At 42.7% G+C, this 16,496-nt stretch overlaps 2 protein-coding genes across 4 annotated transcripts in view; both read left to right on the top strand.

Moving 5' to 3' along the window:
* The window catches only part of prorp (protein only RNase P catalytic subunit), a 15,379-nt gene extending 5,420 nt beyond the window's left edge, over positions 1-9,959 (top strand). For 2 of the 3 annotated variants that reach the window (XM_076300528.1, XM_076300526.1), the window contains exons 4-7: positions 2,295-2,402; positions 6,298-6,446; positions 6,666-6,861; positions 9,755-9,959. In XM_076300528.1, coding sequence (XP_076156643.1) covers positions 2,295-2,402; positions 6,298-6,446; positions 6,666-6,861; positions 9,755-9,886 — 585 coding nt within the window. In that variant the 3' untranslated portion in view covers positions 9,887-9,959. Of the gene's footprint in view, positions 1-2,294; positions 2,403-6,297; positions 6,447-6,665; positions 6,862-9,754 lie in introns of those variants that run through there. The other variant, XM_076300527.1, reaches the window with a different exon arrangement.
* Positions 9,960-10,405: 446 nt separating this feature from the next.
* Positions 10,406-14,665, top strand: psma6a (proteasome 20S subunit alpha 6a). Its single transcript, XM_076300529.1, has 7 exons — positions 10,406-10,587; positions 10,913-11,007; positions 11,236-11,317; positions 11,401-11,556; positions 11,961-12,139; positions 13,853-13,947; positions 14,375-14,665. The coding sequence occupies exons 1-7, from the start codon at positions 10,512-10,514 to the stop codon at positions 14,430-14,432; spliced, it is 741 nt and encodes a 246-aa protein (XP_076156644.1). The 5' UTR covers positions 10,406-10,511; the 3' UTR covers positions 14,433-14,665.
* Positions 14,666-16,496: the final 1,831 nt, after the last annotated feature.

The raw sequence follows: 16,496 nt of genomic DNA on the forward strand, positions 1-16,496 counted from the left end.
GTGCGTGGGTAGTAATGCTTTAACCGTCTGGATATAATACAGCACTTGTGAAAGCACATTTACGCTATCTTTACTGTATGGAAAGTGAGGGGGCAATGCAAGTCAATATGAGGGGCCGGGGGGGACAGTGCTGCATGATATGTCTGAAACATCCCCACACATAACCACACACACACACACACACACACACACACACACACAAGCTGTAAAAATACATCATATGTATACCCCACCAGAGTGGCACAGCTGTCACCTGACCTCCTGACTGCTGGGGAATCCCCGCCGCCTTTGTTCTCATTCCGCCTCATCTCGCTATGGCAACAAGCTCTGCAGATAGATGACAGCGCTGACGGCCAGTCAGTTGTTGTGTTCTACACCGGCTAGGCTAACTACCTGGTGCCCTGCAGTGCAGCTCAGCTGACGTTGCAGTGCAGCTCAGCATGCCTTTTTAAAACGTTGACTTCATTGTGTGTGTGTGTGTGTGTGTGTGTGTGTGTGTGTGTGTGTGTGTGTGTGTGTGCGCTGCATGAGAATACATATTCGGCAGCCAGGCTCAGTTGCAGCCAGCGGCCAAAAATATGCAGCTTTTCTTATCCGCAGCCTTAAATACTGTTTCCAACGGCAGCCTTAACCCTTGATACCCCCCACCCCCACCGCTTTCAAGTGGAGAGGAATTTCCCCAAATGTCCAGCACCCCTCCCCCAGCTTGTGTTCGCCTTCTTTTCTAACTATCTTCCTCCTTTCTTATCTCTCTTTCTTTTTCTCTCCCTCTTCCTCCTTCGCTCTTTGTTCTTGTCAAAGGTTGCTTATTATCTGCTTGGTTGTTCTGCATATTATGCATGCTTTCAAAGATGACTATGCAAGTTAGTGTTACAGACACATTCTGCTCCAATGTTCGACCGCATGCATAGACGCGCACACACACACACACACACACACACACACACACATACACACACACACACACATGCACAAGTACTGAAGTACTGTTATTACTCCATACAATAAATGGTTTTGTGGAAACTTCTATTACGTTTGTAAAATGAAAAACTCAGTGTTGTTCAGGGTTATCTTGTTGACTGTGTGCGTGTGTAGGAGCATGGGTGATGTTGTAACTTTAGAGTTTCTTTCTTCTCGCTGCTGTGTTCTTAGAAAAAATAGGTCTGCAAACTCTGTGTCAGCACTAAAGCAACAAAACCAAACTGCTCTGAACCCATGCAATGCTCAGACGAGATCAACAACAAACACTTCAGCAGCGATACTACAGCGAACTTCTTCAAAACTGCACGGGTGGGGGGTGGGGGGGGGGTGGGGGTTCTGTCAGCCCCACGACGGGGTGTTGTGTGTCGTGCCAGGTGAAGGAGCAAGCTGGCGCGACTCCAGCGGGAAATTCCCCAGACGCAATTGTGGCCAAGTCCGCCAGGCACGTTTGTGGAGACATTCCAGGATCCAATTCAAATGAAAACAAAGAGGAGAGCTAAGAAGGAAGTTCAGACTGTTCTGTGGCAACATACTGGAAGACCCCATCTTGTTATTTGTGTGTGTGTGTGTGCATGTATGTGTTTTTCTCCCACAGAACTTCCCCATTGTTTACCCGCATTAGAAGTCTCTAGTCATCATACATAGATAAAGTTAAATGCTCCAAAATAATTACTTGCACCACACAGATGTTCAGTGTGCGAAAACGGAAAAACCAGATCTTGCACAACTCTTACCCTGGTATGCAGTTGCTTAATTCTGTTTGGGTGCAGATAACAGATGCATTAGTAAATGCACGGAATGTGTTATTCTGTTTTGTGAAAGAAGTAGCTACTTAGATTAGTTCATCTTTTATTTGCCATTTGCTCAGGTACAAGTACATGTGCACTGGAATTCTTGTGCGGGTCTCACAGTCACAAAGATAGAAAGAACTATGTCATAAAAACAAAAACACAATATAAAACAATATACGAGCACAGAAACATAACTGGGTCAACTCCTGTGATTATTATGCAGTGGTCTCGTGTGGCTTGACCTGTATAACAGTGCTTCAGTGAGCTCAGGAGACCATTTTGAAATTTTGCTGAACTGTAAGGAAGGATTGTATAGAGGGAAGGAAGTGTTCTTGGGTGCTCTTCACAAGTTGATTACAAGTCTTAGAGCGTCATGTAAGCATCTTGCCCTTGCTATTAATCTCCAGAATTTCAATGTCGTCCCTAGACATCTCTGCAGGTCTTGAAATAAAGGTCCGACCTCATCGTCTATGACCAGTGATTTAGTCAAAGACCCTAATAGATTATCTCTGTCTCATACAGGAGCTGGAGAGTTTCAAGCACTTCGTCAGTAAGCGGCCACCGTTTGATGTGGTGATCGACGGACTCAACGTGGCCCACAGCCTGGGTAGAGGGAGCCAGTCTCAGACGGTACGCCATGACTCCTTCCTCAATGGTTTTAGCTTTCCAGCTGTTTAGTCTGTTTGGACTAGGCCTTGAGTAAGGCTGAGGAAACAGGGTTACTCATTGGCTTGACAGATGGAACTTAACTATTAACTTGGGAGTGTGCAGACACATGACTAATTGTTTAGCCAAAATAAGCCGTGGAAAAATAGATACTTACTTAGTATCAGAGATTTTTTGGAAAAGATCAAACTATGTCTGAGCTGGAATTTAACCATGATCTTTGATCTGGGTTCTTTGATCTTGGTTCTTGATAATGATCTTTAGAGAATTGATATGGAAGCTGATTAAATTAGGTTTTTACTTCTTGAAGCTGTTCTCAGGTAAGTCTGAGATTGTTATTTGAGGTGGCCACCAAGAGGCGATGTAGAGCACGACTGAAGGCCTTTGCAGTCTGTGGTTAAGAGACGCAGCGCTGAAATTAACCCCCTAGACACTCACATTTTCCACTCTGCTGAAGACCCCTCACAAGACAACACTGTGACAGCCCACCCGCTTTCAAGACCAAGACCTTTCACATTTCAATGGGTGGGGAACACCTGATATTCAAATAGTTTCGCATCAGGGGGCTACAATAAAATGTCCGCTGTGAGAAAGCACAAGCCCACTTTTTTAACACCCCAGATGCATAGTGAAGGGCTGAGTGTGAAGAATCATACCTGTGACATGATCACACGTGCCCACCAGCTGCGGTGTTACACTTGCCCTCACAAGGAGAGGAGCCGCAGAGGTGAGAGAAGTTGCAGAGAGAGAGAGAACGATAGAGAGACAAAGACAGAGAAATGGAAACAGACAAATCCTATAGAGCCCTTTTCAGAGCCATGCTTTCCTTTGAACTACAGCTGTTTTGCATCAGCTTTTTTCTCCAGTTAAATCCTTCCCAAAGAGGACTTTGGCCATAAAGGAGCAGGTATTTTTAGTTCTCTCCCCCCCCCCCTCTTTTACCCACATTGGCAGCCTGCAGCGCAGTTCTTGGCAGGAGCCTTTTATCAATGGTACATGGAAATCAGGCAGCACTTCAACAGCACTGCGGAGGTCAGAACAGGCCGTCCACAAATTCTAGATAAACAATGTTTGCTTACATATCTGAGAAGTGCTATGAGATTAGATCCCAAACTATGTACCTGACGTTTGTGCATATGCTGTAATTCAAAAACCACAATAATAGTGGTCATGTCTTAAAGTCACAGTCACACTTGTGATAATTACCTTACCATAGTAAACTACCTTGGAGGCACCTAAGATCTTTCATAGTTACATTCAAGGACTGTTGAGTAGACAGACTGGTAGTTGTTATGATTTGGTCTGGTCTGTCTTTTGCCTTTGGTCGTTGATGATTATCTGACAAGTGCTTGTGGTTTTGGGCTTTGAGCACAGCCCTTCATCAGGCTGTGTCTGTTTCAGTTAGTCTCACTTCCCCCCTCAGTGCCACGTTGACCGAGGTCACACTGTTGTTTTTCCCCAGTCCTGTCCTGTGTGTCACCAATGGATGGCCAGTTTACAGTGACCAGATAGGAAAAGGGAACTATGCATCTGTTAAACATGTGCTACCAATATTGCTATCTCACAAGCTTAAACATACTGAAGGACAGCCTTCATGCACACACACACACACACACACACACACACACACACACACGCACACACACACACACACACACCCTGCAGGGCTCTGCTACGCTTGCACATGGAGTCAGCCAGACCTCTCCATTTGTGATAGCGAGGGGGGATTTTCTGGTTTTGTATGATATGACTAACTTCAGTAACTTTGATGGCAGTGAAATAACGGCCTCCACGGCGGAGTTTATTTGCGGCCGTCGCTTTTTCCCCACGTTCTGTTGCGGGACACACTAATCTCCTCCCCGCCCGGCCCCTCTCTCAGATCCTCCCACCTTTGAACCTTTACTCTTGGGTTGGTAAAAGTGTGTGCTTGTGTGTGTGTGTGTGTGTTTTGAATTCTGAATTATCCTACATATCTTATCTTGGTCTATTAAAAAAGAAATCTGTGGAATCCGCCTGCTTAGACACACACAGATATAATTCAAACTAAATTCTCCGTACAACTCAGCCCGTGACTAGACACAGTCACTGGCGTCACATGAGCAGCAGCCTGCCTTTATTCATGCAGGAATGACGAGCAGGAAAGGGGAAAAAACTCCCGACTCATTGTTTGCAGAGAGGAGGTTCGGGGGGGGCGGGGGGGTCTGACTGGTCGTGATTGTGGTGTGAGCTCCGGGTGTCAAGGCCCCATGGGAGGTCAGTCAGCTGCCTCGGTGAATCTTGGCGCCTTCCACCTGGCTGATGTGGGCCACTCATTTCCGTCTGTGTGATTCAGCAGAAAAGACGTGTACACCTGCCATGCCGCTCCAGCAGCAATTCCTTCTTGAGGAAACAGGATTTCTTCGGAAGCCACTCCTTACTGACTCTGTTGGTTCCCTAGAAAAAGGCCCGGTGTGAGGGTTGCCAACATTTTACAATCACAGAATAAAACTATACATAGTTAAAAAACATAGTTAAAAATACAACTTTCCTCTCTTTTCCACTTAAATCCGTTTTCTCTTCCAATTAATAACAGTCATAACCTAATGGGTGATGTAGGTTATTATATTGTAATCATCCTTGTTATCATCAGGGATTGTCACATGCGATAAAAAGTGTTCCTGCACTTTAACTTACGGGACATTTACAGGATACGGTACGGTGAAATTCTTGGAAGTTACACTTCACAAAAATACCGGTATTAAAATGAACAGGAAGACTGTGTTCAGACAGCACACCTCATTTATTTACATTATCGTCACAGTGTTCTTGTGCAACAGGTTGTACCGAAAAAATTCCATTAGGGCTTAGCCGTGTCATTGTAATTAGCAATTAAGGAAAATGGCCATGAGTTTATTTCTACCAGCTCTGAGTTCTTGACATACTATTAAGATGTGCCGTGATGGAAATGAAGTGGTTGCTAAATTTACCAGCCCACCCCAAACAAAGCATTTCCTTCAACTATAGCTCCACCTATTTGTTGTGTCACAGAAAGAGACTACTCCGCATCTGGAGAGATGGGAAACTCCCTGCGATCTCTATGATAGGGTGGGCTAAAACAAAGATTATGAATAGTGTCCTTGCATCTGATTTGTTTTGTGGCTGCTGTGGCACCCCAACCCCCTACTGATTTGATACTAAAGACTGCATACAAAGGGAAATTCCTCCCAGACACCAGAGACCACTGACAGACAAGGTTCTCAGACACTCATTCATTAAAAAGTCCATCTTTCCTCTTGTTGTCTCTCACTGTCTCATGCAGAATGACTGTAAAACCTTTGGTAACATGGTAACATTACATTGTGTGTGGGTGGGGGGTAACTTCAAAGAGCTTTGTTTTTACTTAGTAGAAGTTACTTTTTCATATGAATAAACATCTATAAATTAAGTAATAGTGTTCATATGATTGTGTCCAGATATTTTTGAGTGTTGTATATTGTTTTTCCATGCAAAAGGTGTGGTTTCCTATGAATGATGTTAGAAACTGTCATAAATTATGCAATGTATTCTCTGGGCATGTCTGTGATTATTATACTCATTCACTAGTTACCTACTACGGCAGTCTAAATAAGTGGCCTTTAGTTAAAACTGCTGATCTCTTGTAGCTGTAGCGTTTTGACTATGAGTTTTAACATTTTTTTTCTTCCAGTGAAATGCCACAGCCAAAAGACAAAAATACTGTGTCACATGACCTTCCAAACACCACAATTTGTGAGCCACTGAAAGCAGTTTGTATGCCAATCAGATCTTTTCTAACCTCTGCATGAGAGCGGTTTTACTATGGCACGTGCGTCACAGTGTGTTTTTGTATGTCTCCCTACAGCTGTTGGCTGTGGTCTCGGAGTTAAGTCAGCAAGGTCTCTCTATCCTGGTACTGGGCAGGAAGCATATGTTGTTTTCCACCCAGAGTTGGAATCGCCACCACATGAAGCAAATTCAGCAAAAGGCGCACTGCTTCTTCACCGAGAATATGTGAGTGCAGTTGGTTGTGCCAGCTTCCTCTGTCCTTTGTTTTGCGTCACACGAGCGTACAAATGCCCACTGCTCGCATAACTTACCGGACGCTGGGGGACATTTACAGTAGTTGAGGGTGGAGATAATTCACTAGAAAGGGCATAGGTTTATTTATTTATTCATTTTTCTACACAAAAGAAAAAACTGATTCCATTGTCCTTCCCTTTCTGTTAACAGATCTGAAGATGACCCATTCCTCCTCTATGCGGCACTGCACTCTGGTAACCACTGTAACTTTGTGAGCCGTGACCTCATGCGGGACCACAAGGCCTGTCTGTCCAGTGGGCGAACCAGGCGCCTCTTCTTCAAGTGGCAGCGTGGACACCAATTGGTCCTCCACAACTTTGTTCCTGGGAAGAAGGTCCGCTTTCAGGTGAGAGGTCATACCTTCATGTGTGAAAATCAAAGCAGTCATTAATCATCCACAATCCATAACGTTAATATAAACACAGACATAAAGGGGTGTAAATTTCTGTTGTGTTGTTGTCTTGTTTAGCATTTAGTTCTTATAGAGGGAGAACAGCTTCACAGAAGAGAACTTCTGACGGCAAATTTGAGGAAAAGTTGGTAAACCACCCTTCTCACCTAATTTGAGGGTGCTGATTCTGAATATGTTGTTTACCAAGCTCAATTCTGAGTTCTAAGCCGCAAAATCAGTATTTTAACATAAAATAGCTATTTTCTTTGCTTATTTTTCCCTAAATTGGGAAGCCATACTATAGTTTATTAACATATTTAATGGGAACATGATTACAGTTAACATGTAATAAACTCGGAAATTCTAATCAAAACACAACCATATTTTTATTGCTAACATAGTGAGTCACTCATGTGGTGTTTAATGCATTTCATCACAATAACAAGTTGCACAGATAACCTTCAAGAATATATCCTACAGTACATATGAACTTAGATAGCGGGAATAAGCCTAATGCAGAACTGCATCTACCATCAGCAACAACCGACAAGTAAAAAACATTTTACTTCTAGTAACACTGCATTTGGTATGTGTGCTTGCCTCCCTACTAGAGCTTGATAATGTGCTCTTCTAATATGCCATTGAGCAGCATCACTTGTTGGTGGTAGAGCCTCCGATCCTCGACATCTAGAAAACAGAGTGGCTCTGGCATAGTGTTGTCACGATACCACAATTATGACTTCGATACAATACCTGCCATAAATATCTTGATACTCGATACTGAAACGATATCCAAATCCTAAAATATCTGGAAAAGAAAGGACACAGGCCTCCTCCAAGTGTATTGAGTCATTTGTGTTGAATTTGGTGTACTTTTGGTCAATTCTGGGTTTTAAACTTCTAAACTTCCTACACAATTATTATTTTTGTAGTCAGTAAAATAGTAGTTTGTGTGTGATTAAGTCCTTTATTGTTTGTTATAGCTCATTTATATTGTGTGGTGTTTTGGCAATAAATTACCTTTAAAGGCGCCATGTGTAATGTCCGCCAAAAATCAATTCATACTCCACATTCCATAAAAGATGGGAGCAGTGTACCTCCAGAAAGTGAGTTGGTCTACCCTAGAGTAACAACCAAGAAACGTGTATTGCAGTTTGGCTGGCGGTTATGTTGCCCGCATACCGTCTCCCATGGCCGAAACTGGTATTATGACACCTGTCGGGCTGTGGCTAGTAATTTAGCATGCTAATTCAGGTTGATATCTCTGCAGCACTATACCTTGTCATTTTTTTAATGACATTATCACCCTTATTTCTTATCATTCTTTTGATGTGCTCATTTTTTGGATATTCTTACCTCAATTCTTACACATGGCACCTTTAAATAGCCAAAGTAAGCAAGATCAAGGTCAGTGTTCAAATTACTGCATGCAAATCACTTAATGCTATGCCGAAGAGCCTAATCTTTAGGCCATCTGATGTAGGCTATCCTAGGCCATCCCGTGTTTATGGGATTTCTTTGACAGTTGCAAAGGGAAAAAAGTGAAGATAGTCTTCTTTGCTCCCAGTGTAATTTAATAAGTACGTTTCAACCACTCAGGTCTTAATCAGATAGGCCTACACCATTATCTGTTGCAATATCTGTGTGCATTCCTACATTAGATCTATTTTTTGATAGTTAACATAATTTGCTACCACATAACAAATACCAGATAACAATACAAAAGTTTCTTACAAACTTTGCTGCATACTTCTTAAATGTGCTGCAGTCAGATTGGTGTCCTAAAGACGTAACTAGATCTTGAGCATCTATTACCAGTGTTGAATGCGCAGTTTTTGCAGTGATCACTACTGGACATTCCACATTGCTAGACAGCACTTGAGTGAGGATAGACTTATTTCCACTTCACAAATAACCATCACTATCTGTAATAGTTACAGTGCAGGGACATTAATCAGTTCATAGCTGAGGATTTGTCCTAGGTCCACTTCCCTTTCAGCATCATATGCAGTAATGATGAGCTGGAGAATGTTTCTTTTTGTTGCACTATAAAGGATATCTTGTCTAAATTTTTTGCAAATAATGCAGTCTCCATAGCACTCTTCAGCACTCCTCAAACATGCACTCTTCCATTTTTCTGCATGGCTGGAATTTGAATGATAGAAAAGAGCACCAGTGAGATGTTTTAACTAGGCAAGCACAGTCGCCTAGTTAAGTTACAGTGTAAATCCTCTGTAAAGACTGACAACTGTTCATAATAGTTAGTGACAAAGTACTTTCTACAGAAAAATGAGCAGTCACCTACTATTCTATCAATTAATTATCAAGGAATCTATTTTGTTTCTAAACGTCATACTGAATTTTAGCTATTATTTTAATTTATATTTTTATTTTAGCTTATTTTCATTTGCTACTTGAGGGTCATTGGGGTAATTCCTGTCCTGTCCTACAACATATCTGATACATAAAGAGTTTATTAATTAGTCCTATGATATCTGATGGCAAAACCAAAAAGTATGTGAATTATGCTAATTAGCAAGCTTAAAACTCAAAATTGATCTTGGTAAACAAAATATTTGAATTCAGCACCCTCAAATTGTGTGAAATAGCCCCTTTACTGACTTTTTCTGAACGTTTGTTAGCTAACTGCTCTCCCTTTATTATATGAGAAGCTGAAACTGTCAGGCACAATCACATAACATATTTAACTAGATACAAAACACAATATTTGGTTTAATGTCATTATTGATTATATTGAAACAAATATGGCAGTCATCTATGGACCTCATTACACATTTTTTTTTTTTTATCAACTGATAATCTTATGCTTATTTATTTATTTTTACAGAAAATACAGAGTTATGACACCATCGCTCAGACCAGTGCAAACACCTGGCATATACCCTTTGACGAAGAAGGTACAGAGAGAAGTACATATGAAGTTCCCCAGAAGTGGTTGTGCCTTACCAGATTAAATTGACAAATGCTCTGTAGTTAATGTTTTGTGTTGCCTTCTTGTGTATTACTACAATAAAGTCTAGTTTGTTTTTCCACCTGCCATCTTTTCTTTGACTTTAAACAAACATATCTATTACTATGCTGTAAAATAATTCTGATAAATTGTTGGATAGTGTTAATATCTGGTAGGAAAATGGTGTCACGGAGTAAAGAAGAAAGAAGTCTTAAAAGATGTTAAGACTCAAAGACTCAGCCAGGGGTGCGTTTCCCAAAACCATAAGTTGCTAACAGGAAACCAGAGAATGTCTAATATGGGCTCTGGGGAAACGCATCCCAGAGCCATATGCCTAGGCTCAGGTTGAATACATCAGATTACATTTTTTTTTTTCATTGTTGACTTTTTATCTTCCGGACGCACTGCACTTTTGTGGTCGTTTGATATGTTCAGCGTTGGACAAACTAACTCAACTCACTTCAATTAATAATTAAAAAAAAAAATAAACATATGAGAGTCTTCAACATGTGACCCGGATTTGGAATCTACAGTTTGATACTACTTCCGGGAAACATTTACTTTCGGTTGTGCAGTGTTTACAAATTCCTGTATTTTCCCTTAACGTTACGGTTTCCTTAGACTGCTCGACAACATGTCCCGTGGATCAAGTGCAGGGTTCGACCGTCACATTACCATATTCTCACCGGAGGGCCGGTTATATCAAGTCGGTCAGTATTGAATTTCACTTCTTTGTAGAACCTGGGCTTGCTAGTTAGCAAGCTAGCCAATGTTAAGTGCTCTGTCATTCTACCAGAACTGTCTTTCTCTGCGAAACTTTTCACTCCTTGAAGACAGCATGCGTTGTTTTCGGAATATTATAGAATGTGTGCTTTTGTTATTTGTTTCTCAACTTACAAGTCATTATTACACTGTTGTCTGCTCTGGGTAACTACTTTGGCTACGTTTGTTAGCTACGTTACCTCACGTTAGCCAACATAGTCATTGGTGAGACAGTGAGTGCGGTGATTGTAACCACTGTCTATACATGTACAGAATATGCATTTAAAGCCATCAATCAAGGTGGCCTTACATCAGTTGCTGTTCGGGGTAAAGACTGTGCAGTTATCATCACGCAGAAAAAAGTCCCGGTAAGTTATCTATCTTCTCGAGGTTGCTTAAACAAGGCCATACCAAACATTAACGTTACTACCCCATGCCGACTTTACTTAACTTGGAGGTGCACTCAATTCCTTAACGCTACTTGACTGTCATGAGGTCACTGTTTAGTGGGGAAAGGGAAAATATGATTTATAGACCGCACGTTGTGTTGTGTGTAAACACATCTCTCTCTCTCTCACTCTCACTCACTCACTCAGGACAAGCTCCTCGATTCCTCTACTGTCACCCACTTGTTCAGAATCACAGAAAGCATCGGCTGCGTAATGTCAGGAATGACAGGTTAGCACAAGTGAATGGCCATTTAACATATTCGGACCATAACAGGCAGTTTCTTCCCTGCTCAATCATATGTCTTCCCCAAGCCGACAGCAGATCCCAGGTGCAGAGGGCCCGTTATGAGGCAGCTAACTGGCAGTACAAGTATGGCTACGAGATCCCCGTGGACATGCTGTGCAAGCGGATTGCAGACATCTCTCAAGTGTACACGCAGAACGCTGAGATGAGGCCGCTTGGCTGCTGTAAGTAGCAGGCAGTTAAGGCCTTGTGATGAAGCATAAACTATCATGACAGCCATGGGCTGTGGCTTATCTACTCATCACTCTCTTTACAGGATGACTACTAGTATACACAGACATCACAAGTGAATGATTTTGACTGCACTCCTGTTCATTGTTTTTAAGTCGTCCTTCCTAAATGATGTGTGAATGTGAGCTTGCTCACTCACTGTGTTATCTCCAACTCATATATGTATTCATTTCATATTCATTTTGAAGGCATCTGGTTTTACACTGTCAAAATTGTATTGCCTACAGAATAACAAAGCATTGTCAAGTTCAGTCAGCACATTGCTACAGTCATAGCTCCCATAGGCTGTTTGTCCAAAATGTGGTCATGTAGTGACACTGTGGCTGGTGTTGTCCAGGTATGATTGTCATCGGTATGGATGAGGAGCTGGGGCCTCGGCTGTACAAGTGTGACCCTGCGGGCTACTACTGCGGCTTTAAGGCCACGGCAGCCGGCGTCAAGCAGACGGAAGCCACCAGCTTCCTGGAGAAGAAAGTCAAAAAGAAACTGGATTGGACTTACGAGCAGACAGTTGAGGTGTGTGTGTGTGTGTGTTTTATATGTTTCTGTCAGAGGTCAAACTACAACCCAATGTGAACTTTGTGAGTTTGGGGAGTGTAGGCCAGATAAGACCTCAAAAAAGTTTGGAGGAGGATACACTTACTGCTCCATTTTACCATCAGCCTCAAAAAAGGTTGATATTTCATACTCTTCTACTGGGTTTTCATGCTGTTTGAAATCACTGGAAAGTACTCTGTTCTGACACATACAAAATCCACGAATGTGAAAGTCAGCAACATTTCACAGATGTCCTAGAAAGTGTCAAGTGTTACGTAATGGAAATAATGTGTCAGGTTTTTGCATAATAGTGGCTTTCAGCATACCTCTTCCTATGATTAGACTCAAACATTCACACCAAAACCCCAAGAGGCCCCAATCAGTAACTGAGCATTTACATTTGAAAAAAGAATGCTGTTGTACACTATAGATTGTATTGTCACGGCATGATGTGCAATTCTAGTAACCTGACTCCGCCAGATGGATTTGCTCCGCATATCCATCTGGGAACTTTTCATTGAAGAACTTTTGGGAAGGGGCGGACATACTGGTTAGCTGATTGGATAAACCATCTGTCTATCACCACCTTTGTTGGTTATCGACGGGCCAAATCAACCAATTAGATGAACAAAGTATTCTTCTAATGCCGTTTAACATACAATTAAGTTAGGTAACGTGACAAACGTTAAGATGTTTTAACTTACCATTTATGAACCTAATCAACGACAATTCCCATCAAGTTTTCACGGTAGGCCCTACACTTCTGAAGATAGTATATTCCTCCATTATGAACTGGAATCAGCCGTGGAGGATGTCTGTGTCGTTCATTCCTCCCAGCTGCATGGCTGAGACTCATAGCTTCACAGTTTACCCAATACTTTCTAATTTGAATAAAACTTGCGCGATAGCTATGCTCATCTCTGTGGATGCCGTCATGTTGTTCGTTGCGTCACACCTCAACCCGCCTCAAAGCCAACGCTGATTGGACGTTCGTTTGGTGAACTGCTCCAAATTTTCTTTAACGGAAAGTATCCAGACTGATCTGCGAGTGAAACCCTGAAGCTCGCGAGATCAGGATGGTCTCACAAGGCTACAATTCTAGAGAGACAGAGAGAAATGCAACAGGTTTTATAAATTACCTCAGGCTGGATTTGAACCTAGGCCCTTGCTGCGCTACAGTTCCTCCCAGCTAGTCTATTAATGTTGAAATGATATTATTTTTCTGAATTATGAAATGATATTAAGGCCAGGTAGTTCCTTTATGTGCTGTGTGTATGTGTCCATCCTGTATTATATGTACAAATAAAGATACATTGAGGATAAATTGATGGCCTTGGTGCTCAGGAACACGTGGTTACTGTTTTGATAGACAGAAAGCATAATTTATAGTCTCGTCATTTGTAGAAATGGCTCATTGCGCATGTGCAACATGCACGTGCAAGGCCACTGTTCCCGGAATAGTGATTTTAACAAGTACCAGTAATTCATTAAGTTATAGTTTCTTTACTTTATGACTATAAGTGAAATGAATGGACCGGCAGCAGTAATTGATTCAGATCCGGAATAAGCATCTGGTTTTGGGTTAACATGGGATTTGCTTGCCAGCTCATTGTGCATGATGTGTGCTCCTCTATTCTCTCTTCTCTCGGTGGCTCTCTCTGTTTGACTGTTGACATCTTTGTCCTTCTGCAGACGGCAATAACGTGTCTGTCCACGGTGCTCTCAATCGACTTCAAGCCGTCAGAGATCGAAATCGGTGTCATCACAAAGGATCAGCCCAAATACAGGTGGGTTACCGTGGGAACTGTGTTATGGTGTAAAGGCACATGAAAGCGCTCGCTCTCTCTCTCTCTCTCTCTCTCAAAGAAAACAGGAAGTCTGGGTGCACAGTGCAAGAGCTTGGCTGACAGGAAAGGCTCAGGTGTAGGCTAATGAATGCAAAGCAGAAGAAAGGAGAAATTATATCAGGTTTTAAGGGGACAAATTATGTTTCACACTCGCTGCTGCAGGTGTTAGAGGTGCAGTGATGGTTCAGAATGCCTGCTGCCTGGTGCTTGGTTCAATGCAGATTCAGTTTTCCTAGTTATCTCAAATAGTGAAGTCAGCAGCAATACATTCTGTCAATATGTTTGTGGTTTCTACCCCATGTTGATGTGTGTGTGTGTGTGTGTGTGTGTGTGTGTGTGTTTGTGTGCGTGTTTTTTTCCTGGTCAGGATTCTTACTGAGGCAGAGATCGACACCCATCTTGTATCCCTGTCTGAGAGGGATTGAAGAGGCCCTGACCACTGACGTATTTGCGAGTTTGTGCTGCGCTAAGCTCATACCTGAGCAGTGCAGCAGCCCCCCTCCCTCAATGGTCTACACCCTCCCCCCCGTCCTTGTCCCAGCCCAGGAAGCACTACAACACACAGCTGGCTGCTTTTGCATGGATCAGTCAGGCAACCCCCTTTTTGCTGTTTATTTAGCTTTTTCAATTTCTGGTTCAATAAATACTTTTTTGAAGAAAAAAAAAAGTTGTCTTTTGTCAGAGCTGGAGTGATGTCGGGATTTATCAGCACTACTTTTTCAAGTGTGAGTGTGTGTGGATGGGGGGGAGGGGGTGTCTGTGCATTATTACATTAAACAACAGTACTAACACTACCACTATCTCATGCTGTAATGTATCTACAGTAGCAAAGCTGTTCGGTAGTACATTCGCATGCAAAAGGAAACCACCGGTCAAAATTTCCGTTACTGTGAATATAAGCAGGTAAAAATGGACCTGCTTTCCAAAAGGCATATAAATTTAAATATAAACACATTTCTTAAATATCATATAATTCTTATTTAAAATAAAAGCAAGATCATTTTCTCGTCTTTTACCATTTCAAAAGAAGGGTGATGGCCTGAGGCATAGATTTGGGCACTCTGCATGGTCAATATTTAGAAACGGCCCCTTTGGCAAGTATCCGAGCTTGCAAATGCTTTTGTACTTTGTGAATTATTGTGTAGGGGATTTCCCCCCCCCATTTTGCCTTGCAAAAGGCGTCCAGTCCTGTCTTGGGTCATCAAGTTATCTGAGAACTGAAATCTTGTGCCCATTTTTTTGCATGGCACTCCTTTCCCCTTTCTTTCAACCTGAAAATTGTACAAAACAAACAAAAAAAATAGCACACTAACTTTGTACCTTCGGGGGACCAGAGGAGATCTGTTAACTCTTTACAGTAACAGAGATTTTGACAAGGGGTGCCCAAAGTTTTGCATGCCACTGCACGGTTACCTCCCTCATGGCCTGTACAGCAAGAGTAAAAGAGCTCTTCACATGTAGAACACAGACCGCACCACTCCTGGAGTGACTCCAACAACACGGCCTTCATTTGCATGGAGAGGCACTCTTGCTCTCCCTCTTTCTCTCTATCTCTCACACTATCTAAAGAAGGTAGACTGGCCCTGTCCAAACCTAATGTCAAGGTACTCGAGGTATGTGTGTGGGGGTTTGGATTTTCCGAAGTGCCGAACCCCATCATTTCTCGGATGTCGCTGAATCACTGCACTCTTTATGCACCCCCCCCACCACCCCCTAATGGGTCCCGAGTCCCTCGACCTGTCCCTGGCTGCTCCAGGTCTCCTCTGAGGAGGGGGGGGGGCGGGGGAGGTGAGGTGCTGCTCTCAGGTTATGACTGCATCATTTGCATCACAGCCTTTCATGGGGACTGCAGGCTCCCAAACCACTTAATAGCAAACAACAATGGCAGAATCGCCCTGGCGTCTCATCCGGGCTGGCGAGTCAAGTGCAGCCGGAGGTAGAGCCCCCTACAGCACTTTCAGGTTGCTATTCAAATGGGGAAAACCGCACGCACACCTTTTGTGCTCTACTTACTGGAAGAGGATGTCATGAATAAAACAGGCATGCTGATGAGGGGAATTGTGATGTAAAAGCACTATCGTCATGTGACGTGTGATATGTGCACACAGTCACACAGAGTGAGCAAGGAGGTTCTTAAGATCATAGGCGGAGATGTGTAGGTGGTAGAGTGGTTGTGCTTGGAGGGGGATTTTTTTTTCTTTCTCTCTCAGGCCTCTGAGCGTCTGGTTTTAACCACCTGGTTATTTTGGAGTACTCTATTTTATGGCGGGTGTTATGTGCCTGTGCGTTTTTGCGGCGGGCGTCCAGTTTCCTAACTGTCCAGATTGACATCATATGCTGTGTTTAGAGGCTAAACTAGGAAGGTTCCAGAATGTGATATTGACCAACCACCCCCCTGGAAAGACAAGGGAGGACATTCAGCCTTTCCATTGAAGTACAGAAACAAGAACACAAGTGGCTGACATGGCACACAATAGTAACTCATATGA

The sequence above is a fragment of the Alosa pseudoharengus genome, unplaced genomic scaffold (genome assembly GCF_046254945.1).
Source record: "Alosa pseudoharengus isolate Yale_2024_CS ecotype anadromous, Long Island Sound unplaced genomic scaffold, YU_APseudo_1.1 YU_APseudo_1.1_scf_22, whole genome shotgun sequence".
In the NCBI taxonomy this organism is placed as follows: domain Eukaryota; kingdom Metazoa; phylum Chordata; class Actinopteri; order Clupeiformes; family Clupeidae; genus Alosa; species Alosa pseudoharengus.

Bases quoted from the DNA above. Each gene is read 5' to 3' on its own strand.
- psma6a (XM_076300529.1), top strand. From the start codon at position 10,512: ATGTCCCGTGGATCAAGTGCAGGGTTCGACCGTCACATTACCATATTC. The intron at 10,588-10,912 runs GTCAGTATTGAA...ATACATGTACAG, and splicing joins GGGCCGGTTATATCAAGTCG to AATATGCATTTAAAGCCATC. The intron at 11,008-11,235 runs GTAAGTTATCTA...TCACTCACTCAG, and splicing joins TCACGCAGAAAAAAGTCCCG to GACAAGCTCCTCGATTCCTC.